Source organism: Liolophura sinensis, chromosome 13 (assembly GCF_032854445.1).
Source record: "Liolophura sinensis isolate JHLJ2023 chromosome 13, CUHK_Ljap_v2, whole genome shotgun sequence".
In the NCBI taxonomy this organism is placed as follows: Eukaryota; Metazoa; Mollusca; class Polyplacophora; order Chitonida; family Chitonidae; genus Liolophura; species Liolophura sinensis.
Window position 1 is genome coordinate 24,377,990 of NC_088307.1, and position 27,300 is coordinate 24,405,289.

At 40.5% G+C, this 27,300-nt stretch overlaps 1 protein-coding gene across 1 annotated transcript; it reads right to left on the bottom strand.

The window, feature by feature from the left end:
• Nucleotides 1–10,228: 10,228 nt before the first annotated feature.
• Nucleotides 10,229–27,017, bottom strand: LOC135480254 (protein-associating with the carboxyl-terminal domain of ezrin-like). The gene is given in 14 exon segments (XM_064760038.1): nucleotides 10,229–13,114; nucleotides 14,228–14,549; nucleotides 14,551–15,052; nucleotides 15,828–16,009; nucleotides 16,816–16,907; nucleotides 17,811–17,951; nucleotides 19,112–19,314; nucleotides 20,010–20,149; nucleotides 20,326–20,403; nucleotides 21,859–21,964; nucleotides 22,505–22,604; nucleotides 22,878–23,048; nucleotides 24,265–24,450; nucleotides 26,765–27,017. Coding segments are annotated over 14 exon segments (2,460 nt in total). The 5' UTR covers nucleotides 26,942–27,017; the 3' UTR covers nucleotides 10,229–13,054.
• Nucleotides 27,018–27,300: the final 283 nt, after the last annotated feature.

A 27,300-nucleotide genomic window follows, 5' to 3' on the forward strand; every position in this document is an offset into this window, starting at 1 on the left:
TAAAAGCATTATGAAATAATAACAAAAAGACGCTAATGAAAAGTCTTACAGCCAGTCAGCTCAAAACTTTTCCAAATAACAGCGCTCAGAGATTGGTAAAAGAAAAATATCATATACGAACCATTCAAATAACATAGGCCGGCAGGTATATAATGACTGAATAATTTTTACCAGGTGGCGTCAGTGTTTGGTATCTAACTTGAAAACTTTTAAAACTAGAATATTCTGACACCTTTGTCAAACTGTAGAGATTGAGAAGGTGTACATTCGGGATGTTTGTAGTCTAGGATCGAGGACCGCTGCAGGTGTTTAAAGTTAACTTTTACCTCATACACTTAGATCTTTAAGTCTATCCCATCTAAATAACATGGAGACTTTGTGTAAGATCACATGAAATTAATCACTGTAGAAGATAAAGTATTTTAATTCTGCAAGCCGTTGATCAATAGCAAATAAATTATTATTTTGCCCCTGTTTTTCTTGTACTCGATTGCTTATCAATCTCGGGTTCAAATCCAGGTTGCTGTTTAAATATAAGCATGGACATTTTTTCCGCACATTTTAAATATAAGCATGGACATTTTTTCCGCACATTTTGGCCACCCTATTGCATTATTATTATTACATGTGCCATTAAAAGCATTTCTCACTGAAGCGGTTAACTAATTTTGGTGAAATTTAAAATTTAGATAGAACACGCTGGGTTAAATTAATGCCTTCCGCAAAAATTGTCTATACATCTGGAAAACTTTGGAAACGAACCGATTACCGAATTTGTCATGACCAAAAGTTTTTGAATTTAAATAATATGAGTTTGCTTCATGATGTAATGCATCATTCTAATTAGGTGTCTGGTGTTATTTTCCCGATTTCCCTCCCCTCGGGCTCTCTCTGATTTTCTTCCACCATAATGCTGGTGAAATATTCTTGACTGAATGGCGTAAAACACCAATCAAATAAATAAAGTTGTTTTCCTTTTCAAAGGGTTATATATTTACTGTCCGTGTGTGTTAAATCGTTGAGCTGTGATAATAAATACAAAACTTGCAGGGACTCAAAAACTGTAAACATGGTGAAAGGTCGATTTATGGCTTTTATTACCATGTCAAACCCTTTGAACGTTGGGAGCCGTGTTGTATGATGCTTACATGGTTATAAAGGTATATCATTTCACAGATTTGAATGAAATTTCAGCAAATATATGTCCTAGGTTTGGCGCAAAGAATTTGAATATTTTGAGTGAAGTGAGCCACGTGACATGACGGTTATATTGATTACATATATTTAAAAAATGAACTACTAAAGCGTTCAGTTTGAAACTGAGTACACGCGAACAACGATCCACCAAGGCATACTTTTCGAATTTCGGAATTTTGAAAGTGCATAGCAGCAAATTTTTCTCCCAAAACGCCTATGACATGAGAACGTGACTTTAAGAGGTTTGAAGGAAGACAGCTCAAACAGAAGTACAAGTACGTTGGGTGAAATGGCACCTTCCTGTCACTAAGGTTGATGCTTTCTCTTTACTCATCGTAGCCTAGATTAACTGAACATGTGAAACCGGGACCAGATGTCTACACGCCTCAAGGTCGCCTTTGTAGTATCATTGCCTGGCCACATCATCCGATATGATATTGATGTATGTAGACTTATACTTTTCTTCCTAAAAATAAAAGATTGAGTGTTTTGATCCGTGTTTAACGTTAAACTCAACAAAGATTCAAACATCGTTTTGTTGTTGTTGGTGGTGGTGTTGGCGATGTTGTTGTTACAGGCAATATGTTCTCCTGGGATGATGGTACCCCGGTCCGAGAAGAACTGTGGGCTGTCGGTGAGCCCAAAAACAGTTCGCCAGATGATAAATACGTCAGCATAACGAAGGTACCTTGGACTAAAAGGGACATCTATTCGCTCGATGACGTAGGCCTGAAAGAGCAGTACATGATTGCCTGTGAGAAGGGTTAGTATGCTTATAACAAGTTAGTGTGCTTATAGCGAGTTAACATACTCAGTTCTGTTGAAATGAAATTGAAAACTGTGGAAGAATTTATTGATGAATTTGCCTGGTTGCCATACTCACAAATGTTTCACCCATAGCCAAAGACACCGCTTCTACCCGGGTACCTTACAAATACCGGTACGAAACTAAAGTGGTAGTCGGGCCATAAAGATGTTAAACTTTGAAATTACGTCTCATGTGGCCTCAGACTGTAATCAATTTCTTTGCCCTTATACGTATTTCCGTTCAGTACCTCAAGCCCACTTAGCCCACTGTTGAGCGGCCCGAGGGCATCACCGGTCAAATGTTTCGATATGTGACGATGGCAGAACAGGGCCTGGTATGGCGAGGAGCGGAATCGGCTCCATCCCAAGGATTTGTGCATCTCAAGGAGCCAAATCGACCATAGATGTGGTTGTGATTGACAGCTGCTCACACCTGCGTTTTCTCATTTCTGTTTTACTCCCCTTTTTGCTGTTCTATGACAAGCGTGTGAGTTAGAAAGATCCACGATAAACTGAAGTGAATCTATAACCATCTCTGCGATGTATACGTCATAAAATTGGAAAATGGTAGTCTATCGCGTCACACACTGAAATACTTGTTGTGGGGAGGGAATGGGGGGAAAACTGCATCACAAATGAAACTAAAGGATAAACGATCACATGTACTGTCAACGTATTCATTTATTTGATTGGGGTTTTACGGGGAACTCAAGAATATTTCACTTACACGACGGCGGCCAGAATTATGGTGGGAGGAAACCGGGCATGGCCCGGGGAAGCCCACGATCATTCGCAGCTTGCTGCAAGACCTTCCCAGGTACGTCCGGAGAGGAACCAGCATGTGCTGGATTTGAACTCACAGCGACACCATTGGTGAAAGGCACCTGGGTCATTCCCTAACCCCCTCGGCCACGAGGTCCAGTTGTGCTGGGATTTTAAAATTTGCATTTTCTTATTGTATCTCTCTGGGGCCGATTCTCCGCGTTATTATACCAGATCCTTTCGTTTTCACCTGTCCAGCATTGCACATCTTTATAACAAATTAAAGGTTCTCTTTCGATTCGCTGCTGTAGGACCCTTGACTGAACTGAATACTGTCGGTAATTCGAACAAGTTACAATTTAGTGTTAATTAGGCCATCCAAGGAAAACTCTCCGCACATATCTTCACCCACACGTTGTTTTCTAAATGTGTGGCTTTTAAGTCAAGTCTGCCTTGTCCACTTAAGACAAGCACTGTGATAGTCGCAGCAGCGTTTCGCTCTGACACTTTATTCGCCGAAAGGTGCTATATGTTTCTGAACTGGACTCGAATTACCAACCAAAAATGTCAGATTCATTCCCGAAGAGATTACGGGATGACCTCCGGTATAGCGCGAAAGCTGTATAGCAGGGCTTCTAGATCCTTTAACCCACAATCACCTATCTCCATTTTCGGCTAATTAGCTTTGATTAGACATACCTTTGGAGAAGAGATGCAAACAAAGTGTTGTCAAACTGACGTCACTCGAAGCCTCATCACTACTTGATACATTGTACCGACTCGACAAGAATTTAAAGGTTTTATCAATGAACCTCATACCTGCAGTTTAGAGATATTTTCAAACCAAGCATGTACCAAAACTGACTGGCCGATAGCAAAACACTTTACATTCATAAATACACAAACTTACATACTCTTACGAAAAACAGAAGTGATATAACAAGGTCATTTTCGCTAATAAGATTTTTGTCGTCAGTCTTAATCGTACGTCCTAAGTCGTAAGTTTTACCCAGTTGATAAACTATAAGGCATAGGATGTATTGTTTTGTGAAACAGTCGTAAGCTTTAACTTAGGACCAGAGATTCGAATTTAGTTAAATGGAAGTCTGATTCTGGAAAGCTATAGCCGCCATTAAGGGGGATATGCGTGACTGTATATGCCTACGTTAATTTCGTCGCCGATGAATGCTTAACTTTCTTTTTAATCGTCCGTTTTACCAGTCGGCACACAATGTAGGTATTATTTTTCGTGAAACTGTCCTATGTCGTAAGCTTGAACTTAGGACCAGAGTTGGGACTTACGACTGATTTCAAAAGACTGTCGCCATTGTGAGGGAGCATCTTTGACTGTAATTGCTACCGTTATAATTTCGTCCATGACAAATGCTGAACTTCCTTTCTTTTTATGATTTCTTTTCTTAGACGACCTTGAAATGGGGGGCTCAAAGAAAAGGATGCTGTTTTGGAGCTTGGTAGACAAGGATGTGATTTACCGTGATCACGTGACCACTACTGTCAGGGACGTAGACACCGTGATGGAGTGTATCGTACATTGCCAGAACTCCCGTGACTGTAACTCTGTCTTGTACCTTGCCGATCAGACCACCTGTTATTACCACTTCCGAAAACTCGGAGCTTTTACTGGACAGTCATCTCCACTTCCAGGAGCTGTCTTCTACCAATAGTTTCCTCCATGGTCACAACGCAGTCGCACAAGTGGGTTCCGGTCTCAATTTGTGAAGGGTAAAGGATGTCAAGTGCCTAATGGTGTATTACGTCTAATCTTGTAAAACGTGTAATCATGGTTACTTTTCAAGTATAAAAAATGGACACTATGTGGATATCAATGATGGTATTTTTTTCAGTCCCCTAATTCAGTGACATTACTGGAATATTTTTCTGCTATTCACGTCCATACGTAGCCTACAGAGGAATGGGTTCAAAACATCCGATGTCCTATCCGATTGTAACGTCATGATGTTACAGAGAGATTGAACATTTCTAACCAATCTGTGGGACATCCGGTTGACCTGCTTATAACAACATTGATTATGATTGGTCACATTGTTCTTAATTGACGGTTAGGAAAAATCTAATCGTGTAATTTTCCGAATTTATAGAAAAATCGGAATTCAGCAACATTGAACTTACCGGTTGACGCAGGAAACGTTCCCTAGCTATTTAGTCACCGAAAACTTATACAATTTGTATTAACGCAACCGGCACGGAACAAATTCCCTGACAACGTAAATGGCAACTCAAGCATTCTGAAAATCTGAAAAATACATGCGATGAGAAAATTACGTGAAATGAAGATAAAGTGTTTTCATTTAATGAAAATCGTGGTTTTTGTTCAATTATTTATATAAATATCTGATGCCTGGTGTCATATTTGGTGTCAAGCCTAATGGAATGTGTAGTGTCATGTCTGATGTCATGTTTGTTGTCAAGTCTGTTATCATGCCCTGCACAATGTCTTGTCTGAAATCATGTCTGTCTTCAGTGGGATTTAGCAGCTGCACAGCAATGCAGCTGTCCAGTTCAAGAGGCGTCGTCTGAAAAATATGACCGAAAAAAAGATTTTAAAAAAGAGAAATTTCAACCCGACACAACCATCAGATAAACTGTTCCAGCTGATTACATCTTCAGTTCCAATCGTGTTGAACTTATTAACTCTTGAACATGGCGGTCGTCTGGATTATGGGTGGTGGAAACTGGACAGAATTCCGCCGTTATACTGGCTATTTTCCTCTTCCATTTGCATATGAGCGGCTTCCGGGCACAATAAATGTTACGTGACTGCTCAATGGGGAGAGCGTTCGCCATATTTGACATATCTGACAAGGGAACATGTTTGACACAATCAAAAATAGAAGTATGTCATTGTGGTGGGAGTTTTTATTCTCGTATTTTAACGACTTATCCGTTGATGAGAACAAAGAGCAGTTCAATCCAAAACCGAAACTTTGTGATGGATCTTTATATCTGTAATAAAACAAATCAATGCTGACTCCCTCTGCGGCCGTATCTGGGAAGGCCTGCAGCAACCTGTGGATGGTCGTGTGTTTCCCCATCCACCATAATACTGGCCGCCGTGGTATAAGTGAAATATTCTTGAGGTACGGCGTAAAACACCAATCAAATAAATAATAAATACTTGAAAATAAAATAAATCAGCACTTGGTGTACGGTCCCATTCATATATTCAACACACAATTTGTAAGACGAAACAAAATCTGCCTCCCCCCCCCCTCCACCTCCACAACCAAGGAAAAAAAACAAACAAAAAAAACCGAAGAGATGTTAGCCCATGTATTTACAAACAAGACAGTGGGGCCATCGTTAGTACCGATGGTGTTTCAGATAACCTATTTTATCGGCTGCACCTGTTATACATAACTTCATACAAGGGGAAAGCCTCGTGTCATTCCATAGAACAGATCTGTTGGTGTGAGCGGGCTGGTAATCACTCATGCACCTTGGTCTAGCACGAGCTTGCTTGACACATGATCAGTGGAATCATTCCATTCTTCCCACAGAGGGCGTTAAAAAATTTACGAAGCGTGCACAGGATGTCATCAGGAGAAGCACTCATGTTACTGTCATGAATATTCACTATATATGGCATGTAGGTTATTCCACTGTTGCAAATTTCAGTCTGAATAAAAACCGAACTGAAACACTGCCAAATACGACACGTCAAACCTTTAATAAATTTTTCAAGTATCTGTTTACGTTCGCATGGTTGATGTGTTTTTCTCGGCAAGGATCCTTTATGCAGTATCTGGCAACTACTAGAGGAGTTGTTTCCTGCCGTCCTCCTTAGCCGAGATGTCTAGCGCGCCATCGCGACGCAGTGACACAGGAGATACATTTTCTCGGTGCATCTGCATACCGCGCCGAATAACAGAGCACATGCCTCCCACCATCACCACGCCGAGCTCACATGTCTCCACCACAATGCCACACACCTGCTTCACCATAGATCTTTACTCTTCACGTAGTCTGTCATTCTCCGATCCCTGCCTAAAGACAGATCTAAGACAGATCCGGCAAAGTGGCCACCAGGCGCGTTAGACAAAATCACAAACGTCATCGGTGAGCTCACGGACGCTGCTGCCGTGTTTTCAACACGCCGTTCGGTCTGTCATTCTCCAACCCGTGCTCCTTGCCACGCCACACCAACATATTCTTCAGCTATATACAGATGAGGAAAAGTGGCCGCCTGGCGCGTTAGACAATGTCACAAACATCACGGGCGAGTGGTTGGACCCCGGGTTCTTATCTTCCACCGTTCGCGGTGATCTCAGTCCATCAACAAAATTAATCTCCGACTTGGCCTCCAATAAGTCAGGACTTATTTATTTGTTGTTTTTTTTTGTTTTATTTTTTTTTTTAAATTTTACATACAAACAAATTGAATACTTTATAAAATGATACAGTAACGATACAAAACAAAACAAAGCATTTAACGCGTAACCTGATTCCAAATTTAACTACGACAATCATTCAGCTTCATGGAACTTGTCAGTCTCAAGTACCAGACACGGAAAGCTCTAGTACCGGCTAACTTTACATTTAACGCTGATTACAAAATACAAAACTACTAATACAGAAAAAAAACAACGCACCTATGAGTATAACATGATTCCAAGGCAAGTGCCACAATCTCAATGCGCAATAAAACGCTTCATTACAAAAGGGACAGTTGTGGCCCTCCAACTGTGCTACGCAAAACCCACAAATGGCCGCGGAAACATAGGAAACATCTATCCGACGGCCGCGTGTAACAGATCCGACACTGTCTCGGGGGGATGGGTTCATGATCCGTCGACCTGGTTGACGGTGGTGCCGTCACCCCATCCAGGGTGGGTACCCGGTCACTCTGGTGTTATTCACCGCTACTGCTGCTGCTGACGGCACGTGTGGTTCATCACGGGCCACCATGGCCTGCTGTGGCCTCAGTTTCACCCCGCCCCGCATCTTTCTTTCCCTGGAGATCCACCTGTACCGGCCACGACCCACGCCAACTGGTCTCTGAGGTAATGTGAATACCTGAACCACCCTGAGGGGTGACGGTTGGGATCTCCGGCCTCTTGGCGTGGATCGGCCTCTTACCCACCATCCCACTGTCTTGCTGGGGTGGGAGGGCTTGTGCTGAGTGATCTGGGTGATAGGGGTCGGTATGCCTCGTCTCACTCATCCCGGTGTTTGTGTCATGCCTGACTCACCTCTATTGGTGGAGTAGAGGGACTCCGTGATCTCACTATCCCCTTGTGATAATAGTCTCTCGCTTGGCGGAGTAAGAGACCTTCGAGTATATTCGGTGGGCGAGATGGTCGGCGTACCATCTCGGGCGAGTCGGGTATCACAATAACGTTGCGCTGGTTTGACGCCGGCCCTCTCCTCCCCGTCCCACCTAGGTTTGGACTCCTCGGGTGTAATAGCCCGGATCTCCCACGGCCCAGTTGACGGCCACTGAACACTAGCTGTAGCGCTACCTAACTTATGGTTGGTGACAGTCTCATCTCTCCCACTGCCGTGTGGGCTCGTCATCTTCACCCGCTGCGGGGGAATACAGCGCGTGTCTCGAGAGGGAGAATAGGGCACCACGGTGAGTATTCCCCTTGGAGGGAGGAGGGATGAACAGCATTCCTTCCTAGCACTCCCCATCAAATTCAGTGTCGTCCCAATCTCAACTGGATAAATATACATTACACCACCTTTATTAATGAAGCACTAGGTTAAGCAAATCGAAATCAAATCCGACATACAGAATGATTTTATGCCACGCTTAGAATAAAAACGATTTAGCGCTAAGAGATAGTGTTCGCTAGAGATAATGGAGTCACAGGCACAACGACCTTGGAAAAATAGGGACGGTCAATGAAAGACAGCAAAGTTCTTCTACTTAACTAGGTCCACGTGAGTGCAAGTTTTTTGTCAACTGTTGGCAAGACTTATATCGATACCGTGATAACAAGCCTGTCATGAAAAAATACAAAATGACACCGAAAATGTACATGTTCTTTCCGATGCCTAAGTGTACTTATGGTATACTTAGGCATCGAAAAGAACATGTACAGTTTGGTAATCCAGACAGCAAGCCTTAAACAGAGACGTAGGGTGTTTACGAAGTAACGGAGACACACATCCCAACACTTCCAAAAAAAAAAAAAAACAATTGTCAAAGTCAACTAAAAAGAACAGATTTACCACACATAACCTGGCGCACAGGAGATACAGATTTGGTGAAAAAAAAAAACAGTTTTAATTCAAAGCTGCCACACTCGCCAATGGAAAAAAAAAGGACTTTCACTTCACATGTAGATTCCATAAGGGGCGTCTATAAATGGCATATTTATCCGCAGAAAAGTACAAGTTTTCACCAAGAGCTCCGGTTTACCTGCCCTGAAACGTAATCGTCGTCATTCACATGAAGTAAAACAATCTTGTAGACACAACTTTAATATAAGACACCATAGCATGGAGAGCAAAACCTGAGCAGCGACGATAGTATGACATTTGGTTAATGGTTACACCAGAAGCTTGCCAGTTTAACTCAGTTGGGATATTATTTGAACTGTTTATGTAAATGCATAAATTTATTTATTTATTTGATTGGTGTTTTATGCCCTACTCAAGAATATTTCACTTGTACGACGGCAGCCAGAATTATGGTTGGAGGAAACCGGGTAGAGCCCGGGCGAAACCCACGACCATCCGCATGTTGCTGGAAGACCTTCACACGTACGGCCAGAGAGGAAGCCAACATGAGCTGGACTTGAACAGCATATCTGTTCTGATACAGAAGAAATGCATAAATTAGTGTCACGTCTAAAGCAGAATTAGGTAACAAAATCCAGCCATGGTAACTGCAATTTGTTAGACACCCAAAGGTCTAAGATTACTAAATATACTGCATTGTCAGTACACTTAATAATCACATAAAAACAACAGAAAACCCCAAACGAAGACGAATAAATGAATGAACCAAACCAGGCATGGACGTTTTCTGACTTTACCTCTTTATTCGCCAGAAATATAACACCGTATTTCCCTCTTATATATGAATAATGCTGATATATACATACGTGGGTGTTTGTGTATATACATGTATTCACAATAAGTTATTTCACAACTATATACAAAATATGCCAGCGTTGAAGAAAAAGGATTTAATAGCAAAGAAGGAAGTCGCTCCCATGCTTTGTTACTGTATATGACTATATAGTCCACCACCTTTGAGAAGGCCTTCAGCATAAGCGCCATAAAAAACACTAAACTTTATCGAACCTTCAAGTTTGTCATGCAGAGGTTATGAGTGGGGAGGTACATGAATGTCACAGGAGATGTGCACTATGCGTATGAAGTTGTTCACATTATTGTTATTACGTCATGTTAATTTTGCACAATAATAATGTTCATATTATTAATGGCATACATGTCAGTGTGTATATTGTTAATGGCATACATGTCAGTGTGTATATTGTTAATGGCATACATATGTCAATGTTCATATTGTTAATGTTGTACCCATGTTAATGCTGACATTATTTATTTATATTATTTATTTTTATTGATGTTTTACGCCGTTCCCAAGAATATTTCACTTATACCACGGCGGCCAGCATTATGGTCGGAGGAAACCGGGCAGAGCCCGTGGCTGACATTATCAATGTTGTACACATAATGTTCACATTCCTTATACTGTCCACAGCTTACAAAGTTTAAGCTGTACACAGAATAATGCTCACATTATTAACAGTGGACATATGTTAATGTATGTACACTTTAGTTTTGATAGAATTTACTGCCATTATTATTTACTATAGCTATGCATATTTATACAGATTACAAGAAAATTTCCTTCGCATCACAATTGAAATTGCTTTTAATAAAATGCATATACAGGGGATAACACTTGAGGATATCCAATTATCAATTACCGCTAAAAACCATATTGCTTACATCACATCGGCAGCTCTACGATCTCTTTACAACGCTGATACCACTGGACAAGCTTCGTCTTTGAAGTCTGTTTAGGCTTAGCCTCATCGCCAGTATCCTCCCGCCGACCTATACTCAGCATTCGTCGATAAAACTGTTTCAGGTGTCCCTTAGAATCATATACTTTAGACACAGAGAATGTATGTGTATGAAGTATAAACAACGGTTGAGACAGAGCATTTTTTCGGACATCTCCTGCCTCATCACCGAGGCCCACTGGCCTTGACCACCGAGGCCCAGTGTCTTTAGCGTTGCGCAAGATTTCTGAATAAAATTTATTAGTTTAGTGGTGGCAGTGATGTATATTGAACGTAGAGACCGGCGCATGCGCTGTAAAGAGCATAAATAAAATCTGAAAATGTATAGATATGTATTTAAGTACATACATAAACTCTTTGCCAGGCTATCATTCCATCATAGGCTCAGTACAATACACGATTGTGTATACTGTGCATTTAGTGTTTACATAGGTTTCAATATTAATACATAGTTTCCTGAACTTGGGAAAATCATACATGATATGTAACTACATATAAATAAAGGGAATGTTTACTTATATCATAACTTGAACGCTGATCTTAAGGAACCAGACTGAGAGTTTTCTTCACACACCAATTCAAAATATAGGCTAAGAAATAGCCTTTATGACAAAGCACCTATGACAAAAACTTATTTATTTATTTATTTTATTGGTATTTTTCACCGTATGCAGGAATATTTCACTTATACAACAGCATTATGGTGCGAGGAAACCGGACAAAGCAAGGGGGAAATCCACGACCATCCGTAGGTAGCTGACAGACCTTCCCACGTACGGCCGGAGAGGAAGCCAGTATGAGCTGACAAAAACTTTAACAACGAAAAACATTATTATTTAGGCCTAGGACAATGATACCAGTCATTGGTGAAGCCAACCCAAGAAAGATCGCGTGGTAAGTCAAGTAACCGTATTTACTCGTTCCATTTGTTTGTTGTTCAAGGTCAAATACTCAAATATTTTCCTGGATAGTCTAGAGAAATTTATACTACACTGGGTAAAAAAAAGCCGTTTGCATCTTCCCTCGCTTCCCTGCATTGTCCATACACTTTGCTTTGGAACTTTACATTGACATGTCTGCTTTTCAATTCACTTTTATTATCGTCGTACTGACGATCACTATTACCACTCGATTGATGAGTCGAATTACAAACTTTACAGTATCACAGGAAATAGGGGCAGTTTCAAACCCAAGCAAATAAAAAGAAGTACATGGATAAAGAAAAGTCAACTGGCAAACGAGACGGTAGTACTTTTTCACTAAGTATGGGTTACAAGACTAGGTCAGCTAAAGGTCAACAAAAGGTGGGCGATCAGGGATTGGCACCTGTTAAAGCGTTGTGGTCAAAATGAATAGTTCTGCAACAGCTACTATGACTAGACGTGATTTTAAATCGAATGCGAAATAAATATCAGACTATATAATCACTACAAGGCCTTGAACGAGGAATCTGGGTTTTCCTGGGTTAAATATTGCAGCCTTGGTCGCACATGAACAAATATACCATACCCAAAAATTCAAGGCCTGGACTTGCCTATCTCTCAAAGCCGCCAATCAGAGTCGATTCTGTATCTCTTTAACGAGGATCATTTGTCTTCCACCAAAATAGTGCATATATGGGCAAGCTACTGGAAAAAGTTTGCCACTAAGAAAGCGAACAAAAGTCTTGTGTCCTAGTGACTGAAAGACAAGAATTTTAACTGTGAACTGCCCTTGTCTTTTGATACGGAAGAATTCACACACTTTAGCAGCTGCAGCAGAAGTTCCCTAAATGACCATAAATTTCGTCCATGACTAAACATGCTCATTTTTCCTGATTCTGAGAGTTCTACTGATTTTAGAAATGTGTTTCGAGGTTTGCTTGGAACATGGGGTGATATTCTACTGGTTAGACACAAGTTTCAGTGCCAAAAATAATATTTTGTAACATTTATCTGCCTCAAAAAAAAAACACTTTTGTGGGCGAAATTTTTGGTCCTTTAGGGTACTTCAGTTCTTTACATTGAGGACTAAGGGAAAATGGCAGAACCACATCTGGCTGATTCCCAGTCAGAACCTTACCCATGTTACACATGGTCCATTGTTTTCAGTTGTTACCAAAGTGGTAAACATACTATTTAAACTTGGGTGTTCTTCTTCCACGATTTTAATTAAATTGTGCAGTTGTACCATAAGCATTACCCCCTTTACATAGAAATGTGTCCATTACCATAGCAACATTTTATTACTTTTAGTCTGTATTATTGTTCTGTTGATTCCCAGTCCCAGTTCAATTCTTCATCACCCCAACCATCCGGCTCCTGAGGGAGAAATGAGAAGTTAGTATTCACGACGTCATGCATCTGAGTTCATATTTCTTAATAATTTTGGCGGTGTCAAAACCTTCAACAACACTTTTCACATCCTAAATTGCTCATGAATACCTTAGCAGTGCACGTCATGCCACAACATTTACAGACATCAATACTAACATAATGCATCTGTGATATATAATAAGTGTTAAAAAGTGTTAAAAAATTTAAGTACAGGCAACTTGAATGAATAGTATGTGATGCTACATTTATTTCATTAGCATTAAAAAAAATTTAAGATTACACATGGAGTCAGCCTGCTTTATATGTGAAGGAAAACCAGAGGTGGTCAGCTTTTCATGTGGAGGAAACCAGAGGTGGTCAGCCTTTCATGTGGAGGAAACCAGAGGTGGTCAGCTTTATGTGTGGAGGAATCCAGGGGTGGTCTGCTTTTAGTGTGGAGGAAACCAGAAGTGGTAAGTTTTTTGTGGAGGAAACCAGAAGTGGTAAGCTTTTAGTGTGGAGGAAACCAGAAGTGGGCAGCTTTTCGTAGAGGAAACCAGAGGCTGTGAGCTTTATGTGCAGAGGAAACCACATATGGCCAGCTTTCTGTGTGGAGGAAAGCTGAGGTGGCCAGCTTTTTGTGTGGAGGAAACCATAAATGGGCATCTTTTTGTGCGGAGGAAACCAGATGTTGTCAACTTTATGTGCAAAGGTAGCCACAGATGGCCACCTTTTCGTGTGGATGAAACAAAGTGGCTAGCTTTTTGTGTTGAGGAAACCAGAGGTGGCCAGCTTTATGTATAGAGGAAACCAGAAAGACATGTGTGTAATAAACAATGAGACAAATGCAGTTTATACATGTAGTCCCCAACACTAGGTCTACAACACTGAAAAGGTCCATACTTGTATTGTACAAAATATCATGAAACGAAGAAAGACAAGGTATACAGCTATCTCAGACAGTTATGCTTTTACTGTAACTCTGATATCAAAACTGCGCTATGATTATATGGCCCCTAGAGCTCCAGGTTTATAAGCAGAATTAGGTAGATATTTACAAAGGCCCAAAAGATAGTGTTCAACACAACTGTGAGACGGGATAATGTAATATTCACTTACTGTTACGGAGTCTTGTGTCACTGCGAACGACAAAGAAGGTTTCGCCACCGGTGATGCCTTACTAGCCACAGGGCTTCCCTTGGAATGTGACGTGTTGGGTAAACGAACATCAGCTTTAACTGGAGTCTTGATTTCGGGAATCATATCAGAAAAAAAGTCTGGCTCTGCTTCCACAGTGACCACTTTCTTTTTCACTTCAATTTCCATAATGTCAAACTCTGCCCCAAGTGGTCTCGAAGGTTTGGGTGGGGTTGATTTCAACTTGTTCTTTCTGGATGAACCCAGTTTTAAGCTGCTGTTTTTTCTGAACGAGTCTGAGCTAAACTGACAGATCATGACTACCGTCACCTGCGTTTTTGCCACTTGAATTTTTTCTGCCTGCGGATCCAAGGCGTAAAACTCGACTTTTCATCTGCCTTGATGATGTCTTTTCTTGATTATCGTCATTCTCCCACAAATCCTCACTATGTTGACTATTTCTCGACCAATCAAATTTTGTATCACTTGAAGCACTTTTCACAGACCCAACTGGGGAGGTTTCTTTATCACCTGGGCTTTTTGGAGATTTCGGTGAAATTGTTGATGGCATTTTTTTTAGTTCGTTTTCAATCTGATCACTAATATTTCCATCGCTGTCACCATTGTTACTTCTTTTCCCAGTCATATCATCCCAGGACTCCCACTCTCCATCAACTTCAGAGTCGTCATCAGTTACCTCCCCTTGTGAACCTCTTCTTTCATGTGACAGGGAAGTACGATTTTCTTTAAGTTCATTTTTGTTCAACCCTTCTTCATCATCATTCCAGCCCTGGACAATTTTGTTTTCTGGAAAACAAACAAAAAGGACAACACTTTAGTACTCCAAAATAATACAATACAAAACCAGAATACTGACATCATGTCTATAATTCCAATTTTAAGGGTTAATATAGTGAGTGAGTGAGTGCTTGGGGTTTAACGTCGTACTCAACAATTTTTCAGTCATATGACGATGAAGGAATCATTAATCATCATTAATCATGTAATGTGCCTCCTTGCTGCAGGACGGATTTCCACCGCTCTTTTATTTAGTGCTGCTTCACTGAGACGACTTACCGAAGGCAAGTAAGCTGCCCCGCCCGAGCCATTATACTGATACGGGTGAACCAGTCGTTGCACTATCCCCTTCATGCCGAACGCCAAGCGAGGAAGTAACAACTTCCTCTTTTGAAGTCTTAGGTGTGACTCGATCAAGGATTGATCCTGGATCTACCGGTCCCGAAGCTGACGCTCTACCAACTGTGCTATCCGGGCCGGTAGGGTTAATATAAGTCTACTGTAGACAGCATTTTATTTGACTGGAATTTTATGCCATACTCAAGAATATTTCACTTATACGACGGAGGCCAGTATCATAGTGGGAGGAAACCGGGCAGAGCTCAGGGGAAACCCACGACCTTCTGCAGGTTTCTGGCAGACCTTCCCACATATGGCCGGTTCATTCATAGAGTACATGTACTATGCTACAAATTGCATGTCATATTTTCCCATAATGCATTATTAGTCTCGTGTCAATCACAGGTTTCAGTGATCCCAGTGCACAATAGAACGTTCTGTCTACCTTGTTTTTTGGCAGTTATCTCCCTTAATAATTTTTTCTCCTTCAGAAGCCGCCGTTTCTCCTCTCGCCTCAGACGAGCTTCCTCTTGCTTTTGTTCCCGGTCACGCCTGCGTTTCTCGTCCTCAAGGTCATCGCCATGGATACTGTTCATTCTGTTGAGATTGCCATTTTTACTCAAGCCCCTAACAAACATGAACATTTATCTATTTACTTAACTGGTGTTTTACATTGTATTCATGAATATTTCACTTACACGACGGCGGTCAGCATCATGGTGGGAGGAAACCCGGGGGAAACCCACGACCATCCGCAGGTTATAACACGAATAAGAAAGTAAGTTAAGTATATAAGCATCCAGCTCCTTATCTGGAGATTCTTCATTGATTTGATTTGATTTATTTTATTGCTGTTTTATGCTTTTATGCACTCTTCATGGTCCAAAGTTAACTGATGTTTGTTTTTCAAGCCAAATGAAATACACTGCAGACCAGCGAACCATAACTTTCTTAACAGCCTTAAGAATGACTCCTTAAGTTTAATGCCTAATGCTTAATAAATACTAACATCGCAGTATTGGTGGTATTTATTTCTTTGATCTGGGAACAACCCTCTCATGTTTAATGAATTGCTAATGCCAACGTTGAATATAGTCACAAAAGAAGATTTAGCGGCGAAGCTTAACAGGAGCTGGTAAAACTGACAGCTACCAGGCAAACATCCTAACTATTCAAGTCACCGCTGACTAAACCTCAAATTTCACCCATGAAAGTGCATTTTAGAGGCAAATAAACGTCACATTGTCATAGTATTATATTTGGTGCTAAACGTTACAATTTTCCACTAGAATATCATCTCATGTTCCAGGCAAACCTCAAAACACCTTTTTATGATCAACAGAACTCTCAGAATCACGAAAATTGGACAATTTAGTCCTAGAAAAAATTTTACAGGTATGATCATTAAGGGTATGCATGTGTGAGAAGCCCACCCAGTAGCCAAGTCCTTCAGCAGAACCTTTTTGCTCAATGTTTTGCTCACACTCTTCAGGTCCGTTAGATCTTTCAGCCTCTCATTAATTTCCTGCTGACAGAAACAGAAAACCACTTCTTGAATAATGTTCTGAATAATGAAGGTAACATCTGACTTCACTTCACTTCTAGATACCTCAGACACTACATTATTAACAAATGTATACATCATTCTTTTTTTCCCAATTTAGTCCCAATTAACAGGTGAGACAGAAGGTCTAAGAGTAAAGGTATATGAACATTTGGGTGGACAAAATGCCAAAGAATTGGGCAGATGAAAAGATAAAGAACTGAACAAAGTGCTGATGAATTGGACAGACAAAATGATGGTGAAGTGGACAGACAAAACAGTAGAACTGGACAGACAAAATGAAGAATTGGACAGGACAAAACACGGATGAATTGGCCAGACAAAACACTGATGAATTGGACAGAAAAATGGTAATGAATTGGACAGACAAAACAGTGAAGAATTGGGCAGACAAACTTAAGAAGCATTGGGCAAACAAAGCTCTTATGAATTGGGTAGACAAACACTGAAGAAATGGACAGACAAAACACTGAAGAATTGGACAGACAAAAAAGTAAGAATTGGACAGACAAAAAAGTGAAGAATTAGAGAGACAAAAATATGAAGCATTGGAAAAACAAAACTCCCAAGAAACTGGACAGACAAACCCTGAATTGAACAGACAAAACACAGAGAAATGGGCAGACAAACCCTGAAATGGACAGAAAAAATGGTGAAGAAGTTAGAGACAAAAAAAAAAAAGGACGAATGCAGTCAATAGGCTGAAAAGTTTTCAGTAGACAGAAGGCTAAGGAATCTGTGGAAGACAGAAACAATGCTAAAAGGCACATAAATGACATAATATTTTAAGGAGACCAAAGCTGAGGATATAAATGTAGATCTAGACTCATGCTAAGGGATATGCTCATATGCTGTAGAACAAACCTTTGGTGTGCCTGCTGTGAAGATATGTTTACTGCGTCCCCCAATCACAGTCTCTCCTCCCAGCACGAGGACGAGGTCTGCTAAGGCGCGCAGACTGGCCGCCACAAGTTGGTCATCAGAATCCGCCACACCCAATAGGATCTGTGTGATAAACAGGTGAGTGAGTGATGGGTTCAGACTTCGCTTAAAGGGCAAAGATCAATGTATCAAGACAGGTGGAAACCTGGCAATGAAACTCATCTGCCAGGAAACAGGCCTGCACGACCACAGCCAAAATTGATAACATGGGCGTACTTTCGACTTCCTCAATGTGTACATGTTTGCCTGCTTTGATATGTGATATCTCAGTTATGCAGTATCAAAAGACAAGAAGTTATGCATGTTAAACTTCAAGGTCGGATATTTTAGCGATGCATATGTATGCATTTAGTCTAGTGTTGTCTTTTTTTTTTACCGGCCCCGATAGCACAGTTGGTAGAGAGTCCGCTTTGGGAAGTGGTTGACCCACGTCAATCCTGGTTGAGCCACACCTAAGACCTTAAAAGAGAAGTTGTAACTTCCTCGCTTGACGTTCAGCTTGGAGGGGATAGTGCAATGACTGGTTGACCCGTATCAGTATAATGGCTCGGGCGGGGCGGCTTATTTGCCTTCAGTGAAGCAGCACTAGACAAAAGAGCGGTGGAAATCCCAAGCACTCACTCTTTTCTTTTAAACCATAATGAACTGGACTTAGGGCAGATTCAAGTCCTGTGGACTGGGATAGTGAACTTCCACTCCTGGCTAAGCAACAGATTGGCTGGGTTGTCAGCTTCTTCAGAGCTTCTAGGAAAGTGTTATTTTGTTAATCCTGACAGAATAGTATTGTCAAAACCTGATAATACAAAAACCTTTTGTACACAAAAAAGGTTGATTTTATGTACATGATTTGGTTTTTATGTTGTACTGAACAATTTTTCAGCCAGATGAAAAGGAGAAGTCATTAGTGTGTGTACATGTACTGTGACTCCTTGTGGCAGAGTGAGTCCAGTCTGCCAAAGTGTTGTCGCCACTGAATTATCATGCCCAAGACACTAGAAGTGACACCACACGCTTTCAGATTATACTGACACTGGGCCAACCTGTTTCCTCGCTCTAATCTCTCAGTGCCAAGCTAGGTAACAACAAGTACCATATTTAAAGTCTTTGTTATGACCTGACCTGTTTCCTATTGTAAACATTGAGGCAGACCCTCTAACTGTTAGGCCACCAAAGTGGTACGGGCAGATTTGAACATATTTCCACGTATCAGCACCCGCACATACCTGTGGCATAATGGAGGTCTTTAGATGCGTCCTGTCAAACGCGCTGACAAACGAACCAAAGTTGTTCAGGAGAACCATCCGAATGTGTGTGTCGTGAACATGAAATATCTTGAACACTTCTGGAATCACGTGAGATTTGAAGACCTGCTCCGTCAACACTGGAGTTATCTCCCCTTTCTTGCAAATGGTCGGTCGTGCTTCAGCTAAAACAATAAAGGAACCTTCAATTATTTATTAAATTATTTGACATTTTGCTATTTCCACATTCTTCAGATATTTTGAATAGCTTTGACAACAATAATCAGCCAGGCAAAGAGTATAATGTCAATACGACTACATATCCCCCAAATTTTGATTCGTTTTAGACTTTTATATATGCGTTACATCCCATCCAGAAAGTTCAATTTAGCTGTCATTCACCTTAAGGTTAGTGTGTAAAAATGCACTCTCCGAAGCAAGTGAAGGACATAAAATGATTATTTTGATGCCAACATTTCTGTTTTTTCTGGTAAGAAATGAATCAAACTTGACAAAAAAATCTGAAATGGTCCACTCAGGTGGATGAATAAACCGAAATATGAAATCTGAAAAATGCTAAAGTTTAAGTGAAATACAATACTTGACAAGGAATGTAGGTTTCCCATGGGCCAGTTTTGTTACCTGGTTGTTCTACTTTATCAGATGTTATTTACTTTATCTTCATTTAACTGGTGTTATTTTCCACTTGTACCTCATTGTCAGGTTTATAGAAGGAGGAAACCATAATGGAAGGAGGAAACCATAAGGAAGGAGAAAACTATTGCCCCTTCCCAAGAACATTTCATACCCACTGATCTCATTGGTCAAGGTGTAGTAGAAGGAGTATTAAATGTGCTAAGGTAGAAACATCTCACATTACCTCTACAAGGGGTCAAAAGATGGGGTACCATGTACGCTGTGGCAGATTTATCCAACAGAACGAACCGAGACAAAAGTGGCTTCACCAGTCGTCTGGCAACCAGTTGCTCTGGCAACCCAAGAAGCTTTGGGATGACAGATCTGCAAGTAAATTCAAATGTAGTTATAAACTGAAATACAAACGCAAATAAAACTGTGTCAGTACAAAGAAAGTGATAAATAAATATGGATGTAAATAGATATATATATATAATGAAAAAATAAATAAAACAGGATTCAGGAATAAAGGTATGTTAAAGTTTTAAAATTTAAAATACCTGAAGAAATCCTCTTTCTCCTGTTTTGACTTCAGTGGAATATGTTTCAGAAATGCTTGAATTTCAATGAAGTCATTTCTGTAAGACAATGAAGAAAACATGTTATCAGACAAAAAAAAAAGCAGAATTTCCGCCTGTGCCCTAACTGGTCAGGGACTGATTGGCTTCAGGGAGAACACTACTTCAGTCAAATGAGATAGATTATTATTTGTTTTTCATTTGTGTTTTCCTTTACCATGATCAGTGAGAGTTTGGGAGTTACCTAGCTGTTGAATGTTGGAACAATATTGACTCAAAATTCTATAATTATCATAAGTACCATAAAGCTGGGAAACACTGGATTTTCAGGTATCTTCAGACAAATTATAATTTGGATTATCTAAAAAATATAATGCAAACCTGAATGTCCCCAACAAGAAGACAGCTGGAATAAAACCCTAACTGACATAAATTGAGAACAGTCCAGATTTCAAATGTTACAGGTGATCATTTGCCAACAACAACACTGTCATCTCTGTTCTGATTTTACTCTGTGCTTTTGTTTTTTATACTGTCCAAGGTTTCGGGCTTAAATTTGTTTTTGGTGTAAGAGAAATCAGCTCAGCTCATTTATTCAAAAACTACAACAAAAAGCATCCACGCATACACACGTCCCAAACTTCCTGACCATAATGGCCTTCATACTTTTTACCCAAATGTCAACAAATGAAGCCTTCAACAAGGCTACCTACATGCATAATAAAGGCCTGAGACTATGTTCATATTTTCCACTATTGGGTAGATTTCAGCTAACAACTGCATGTGGAGAGAATATCTGCCACTGGCTTAGTGTCCAATGTTCCCCAACATTAAATTACAGTTTTACCCCATGTGTGAAGAAGTGTGAGATACTTGATCCTACACGTACATGTACTAGAGTTCTTACACTGGCTCTGATTATGACTACCGTACAGTCTTCATAATTTGGGATGCATTATGGGTAACTATATACCATGATGCCTTGCGAGGGCTGTTGTCCTAAGTTGTAAACTCTCTATGGGGAGTAGGGTATATATACATCTCTTCAAGGTATCGGTTCAGTCCATATTTAATGTTTAAGGGTCGATGATGATGAAAGCAATTCCCGGTGATGTTTGGGATGTGATTTTGCATTTTTTCCCGCTGGTTGGGTGCTATCACATGGCACAAGGAGGAGTACAGCAGGCTTCAAAGTATTCTTATGGGGATAAATTTATTATGCCCAAGTTTTTGCGTAACTGGAGACACAAGTAAAAAGAAGAAGTAAGTCCTGGTGCACTTGCTATCTCTGTCGGAGTGAGGTTGATACTGTTTTCATAAGTTTCATCAGTAAAAGCCTATTAGCAATTTGAACAGATTTGTTGCAGGGTACGAGGATTATCAGGCCTGGCATGTTTGGAGCTTTCCAATTTAGATACAGCGCTGGGTGGCCATGTGACCTAGATTTTTGAACCAAAGATAAAAGGGACATAACCCTTGCTGCTCACCACAGTTTACACTACCCATTAGACTCACCTGAACAGGCTGTTATCAATCAAACTCCTTAGATGTGGTCGTGAGCCGGGATCTGGGCTCAGGCATTCGTCCTGAATAATCAACTCAAACGTCTTCGTGGCACTACCTGTTGACATATGTCAGACGCACTTATTTACCTCATTTACATATTTCTGTCATAACATCGGATCACCAGAGATTTTGGCAAAAAATGCATATTCACCTATCAAAGAAAATTTTCTGTATTTACCAAGAATTCCTCAAATTATTGCCTTTTAAGTAAATATCAGACTCTTGCTTGTACTATTTATAGTGAAAGGTAAATTATTTGCGTTGTCTGAAAATAAAAGCAAAAACTGAATGGGATTATGCACTGAGTTTTTGCCCCAAATCGCTGGTACAGCTTCTTTGACTTCACAGAAAAGTGTGAGAAGTTCTGCAAAGCAACATCTTGATAATAATTCTCAAAATAAGGAAAAAGTATTGATGACTCACGCTGACATTCCAAGCTCATGTTTGAACGTTTTCCTACATAATTTTCACTACACATATCGCTTCAACAAAAATTTCATGCTACTCTGCAAGGGAAAGGCAATTTTTTATAGCTATGTTGCACAGATAATGCAATTTTCTAATTGGGTCATTTCTCCTTTTTGTACAATCTTACCTACGTCCCCCAATAACTCTAGCATAAAGTCAGCAAGGACTCCAAAAGCATAAACATCTCGAGAATGTCCTTGCTGGGTTTGAGCCTTGAATGAGCTCTCCTGCAAGACAAGACCCCAAAAACGTACTTTACACATAAACAATGTTTTACAACAAAGACAATGCAAATGTGTTTTGTACAAAAATCTCTAAAATAAATAAATGCAGTAAAGCTATTGTTTTTAATAGGCACAAACTATCCCACTAAGGTAGGAATTAAAAGTGGACTACATGCATGTTACTTTGGCCCAAAAGTACTTTAGGTGGGAAAGACCTGCTATTTATACATACACTTATAAATATGTATATAAAAGTGTTTGGTGAAAAAATTTTACCTTTTCTTCAGGGGCAATAGCATTTTCACACCTGTATGCCAGGTGTAAATCGAGAAACTCCCGGGTGGCATCCTTGAAGAGACACGCATGTTCAAACCCACCCAGCCTCCAGCGGCCATCTTGGCTCACAAAAACCGCAGCAAGGCTGATGTTGTTGTGGCAGACCTTAACCTGGAATAACGGTACATGCATCAGCATCAATTGCATGATATATCTGTCTCAAGAAATCAGCTTTTCAGTACTTATACTAGCTGTAGCTAGTGGGAATTTCCCTTTACCTCCATTGTAAGAGCGCTGGCCCTGGGATCACAAAGGCATCCAGACTTAAGTCAAAATTTCAATCATTAAACTTGACATGTTCCTTTCAGTTACTTTAGCTGAATCTTATTTTACAATAACTTACTCAGAATTTACATTTCAAAGTAATGAGACTTCAAAACCACGTGTAATCTGATGAGTCAATCTTTCAACCATTACACTTGTTATGCAGATGTTCGTGAAAATTTTTCTCATTTGTCTGCTGAGGGCTTTCACTTGAGTGAGTGCTTGGGGTTTAACTTCGTACACAACAATTTTTCAGTCATGTGACGACGAAGGAATCCTTAGGGTTTATCTAATGTTCCTCCTTGTTTTCAGGACGGATTTCCACCGTGCGGGTCAACCAGTCAATGCATTATCCCATTCATGCTGAACGCCAAGCGAGGAAGTTAAACTTCCTCTTTTAAGGTCTTGGGTGTGACTCGACCCAGGACTGACCCTGGATCTACCACTCCCGAAGTGGACGCTCTACCAACTGTGCTATCGGGGCCGGTTGCTTTCACTTGATGAGTCATATAAGGTAAGAATGTTGCACTTTAGAAAAATAGTCCGTCCTACGGATGGAAAAAAAGGAGTAAACTATCCGCCCCAGGCAAGTAAAAAACTGAAACTTTAAGCGAGAATACCCCAACTCAATACCCACGACACGTGACTTGCTCAGTTGAAGATTTAGTGTTAAGCTAAGCATACACGAAAGCTTAAGATTCCACTGAACTCAACTGGTTGTTCTGTGGTGGTCCCAGTCCTTGATGGCCGTATGAATGCAGACTGAACCAGAATACATGTGACTACTGGCGTACAACTATGTTGAGCCGTATTGTTATTTAGCATTCACAAACGCTTTAGGGTCCTACATCATTTACGATACAAACCCAGAGCTGGGAAGTTGCGTATGGATGCTGGCTTTTCTTTACAGCTGATCCCTTGCTGCTAACAGTTTTAACACGCCAAATATTTGATAAAGGTGTTCACTACTTACAATATTACAAGTATCAGTCATAATTAATGAAACACTTCATTGCAGTTTCAGTACAAGGCAGATTAACTCTTAATATGTGGATGATCTTACTGTATCATGAAGGAATATAAGAGCTTCCAATATGTCACGTAAGCCAGAGACGACCTCTTCAAAGGTCAGAGAGGAGAGCACTGCATCAAGGGGCACAACTCTCTCTGTCATCAGATATGAGCCATCTGAGTTCTGTCCTGATGCCACATAACGCAGAATGTGTGGATGTCGCAGAGTTTTCAAGTGCTGAAAACCAAAAAATAAATAAGCAAATAAATAAAAATAATAAAAATGAAAGAAGTTCCCTTTTTTTTTTGTTTACTTTCCTTTAAGTGGATAGCAACATTACCGGTATATATTTATTTTGCTTTGGATTTTCTTTTCGTAATGCTATGCTGGCTTATGACACAAATCAGTTAGGAAAACTCAGTGTGCAACCATACTTCACTGAATATCCAAAAAAGTAACAACATATAAAGATCAGTATCTACAAACTTGAAGAATTACAAATACATGCAGGCTTACAGCAAGGGTTTGACTATTTGTCATGTCAGTTAGAAAACAGGCCAGCTTGCCTGCATAGATTACACAGTAGTCTCAGCTACATGTACTGTGTCTTGACAGTACATGTGATGTTGTGGGAAAAAGCTTTCCAGTGGGACTATCAATTTAGCTCAGTTGTTAGAGCAATGGATTTCAGATAAGGAGATCCAAGTTCAAATTGGAGTATGGCCAACAGAGTAAATCCTTCAACACTTACACTGGTGTCGTGACCAAACAGGTTCTAAGAAGGGTGGGGCTCGGGGTCTGGGAATGTGGGCGTGTCTTGGGAGGGGAGGATTTACTGTAATTATTCAACCTTTTCACATGTTCTACTTTTTATTCATGCGTATTCTGAAGGCATTATCCTGTGCTGACTGATAAAAGTGTACCTTTAGTGAAGCCCTGAAACTGCCAATCCAACCAAAGTAGTTTTGTCTACAAAATTAAATTCAAAATGTGCCTAAATTGCTCTGAAAGTTGCTCTTCAGTTGCGATAAGGTTGAGGAATTAGGGTAAGTCGGGAAAAGTTTAAAGACAGCAGGTTTCCAGTGTTTATACTAGGAGTAGCTAGTGGGTAGAGCGGTGTGGAGATCTAAGTTCAAATCCTGCTCCACAGGAGTAAATCTTTACATTGATGACCAAACAAGTTTCAAGAAGCATGGGGCACAGAAAGGAAATTCTTTATTCTTTATGTACATGTATAAAGAAGAGTCAACATATTTCTTCATCTGTTTATTTATTTGATTATTTTTTTAAGGCCGTACTCAAGAATACTTCACTTATACAACGGCAGTCAGGATTACAGTGGGAGGAAACCGGGAAGAGCACATGACACATGACCATGTGCAATTTGCTGACAGACCCATATGGCAGGTGAGGAAGTCAGCTTGAGCTGGATTTTAACTCACAGCCATTGCATTGGTGAGAGGCTCCTGGGTCACTGCATAACAATGGCACTAACCACCTGGGCCACGAAGGCCCCTTGAACCCATTTCAGAGGGCTAATTGCCTCTCCAATCTTTTTCATGATTTCATTATAATCAAGCTCATATGAACCAGCACAATGAGGTATTGGTGCAGCTGTCTCTTTCCCCACACGTTGCGGCCCCCGATCTGATGATGGCACCATGACAAGCAACATCGAAGACACCGCTACCTGTAGTTTGTGGTTACCTGCTCGTCGATGCTTAAATCTAGCTGGTGAAGATGATAATTAGGAAATTATGGACGGAAATAGGGTGTAAATGCGAATTTATCCTGTATCATACCAGGAGTAACAGAAACTGAACAGCTCAGTACTGTAGTTCATTGCTACATCTGCCCTCAGCCTTTTGTGGACCTATTTTGTGCTCCACTCACCTCCACTAGTCTGCGCTACCACTCAAGAACTGTTATTTGTCAGTTGTCAAGTCATGTCACACAGTCAATCTTGATGGACTTGGTGTGCTATCTCAATATTGTGACATTCATCTTCACCCTGAGTCCATCGCCACCTTTCAAAAAATCGCTGCACATCTGCGCACTCCATCTTAAGGGGCCGATTTCAATGAGGTCCGTGCTGACAGCACCCAAATTTACCTGCACCAAAATGCATGTTCTTTTTTGTGCCTTTTTGGTTTGAATTACAATGACTGAAGCTGTTCTTGCAAACGGCAATGGATATATAATAGTTTTCTGAAGGATTTCAATGCCGAAACTCAGGAAGCAAGTGAATTAGTTCCATTGGTGTGGATAGTAAATAAAGAGGACAGTACTAGAGATTCCCTCGGGGAATTACTGCCAGAACGAGATGGGAGTCTGAAATGTCTCCCATGTTTTTTAAGAGGAGTTGATGGACTCAGTGTTAGAATGAATGTCAGAATTTTAAAATAACACAGTGAGTCCATCTACATGTAGATGGACAACGTCACACACAGCTGTCACATTACTGTAATCAATCACTGAGCAGACATTTACACATCATTTAATCACGTCAGTATTTACCGGCATTTGTATTACAATAAGGTGCTTCTGTTACCTGTGAATTAAGTTTTAACAGGTCCAAGTCTCTCTTCTCCCTTTTCTTGTAAACAAATATAGACACGTCTTGGCCGTCACCACTGATGGCATCATGGAGATCCCAGTTTACGTTACCCGCTTGGGGAACTAATTCGCCGATTTCGCTGTCTTGCAAGGCACTGCTCTCCGCCCCCATCGAAGTTCAGGCACAAAAAAGAACTATCTCATACGTATAACGTCGATCACCTTTCAAAAGGGAATGAGTTGGCGTGAATGTCTCGAACAAAATTGCAGTATCGTCAGTTGACACACGGTCCTGTGGGCTTGACAATCCCGTTCATCTTCAAACATCGATATGTGTCTAGTCAGAATGGCCGAGTTTTAGCAGGCATCATGTTATTTTTCTGCAAACCTTGGAGCAGGTGAATGAGGCAGGCATGCAAAATGTACGGATGCCAGTTAGTGCCAAATAAAAATATTTTCCAAACCTATGTCTCGTAATTACTCGAAAAGTAGCGAGTAAATATGAATAATTACATGCAAGATAGTTTTCTG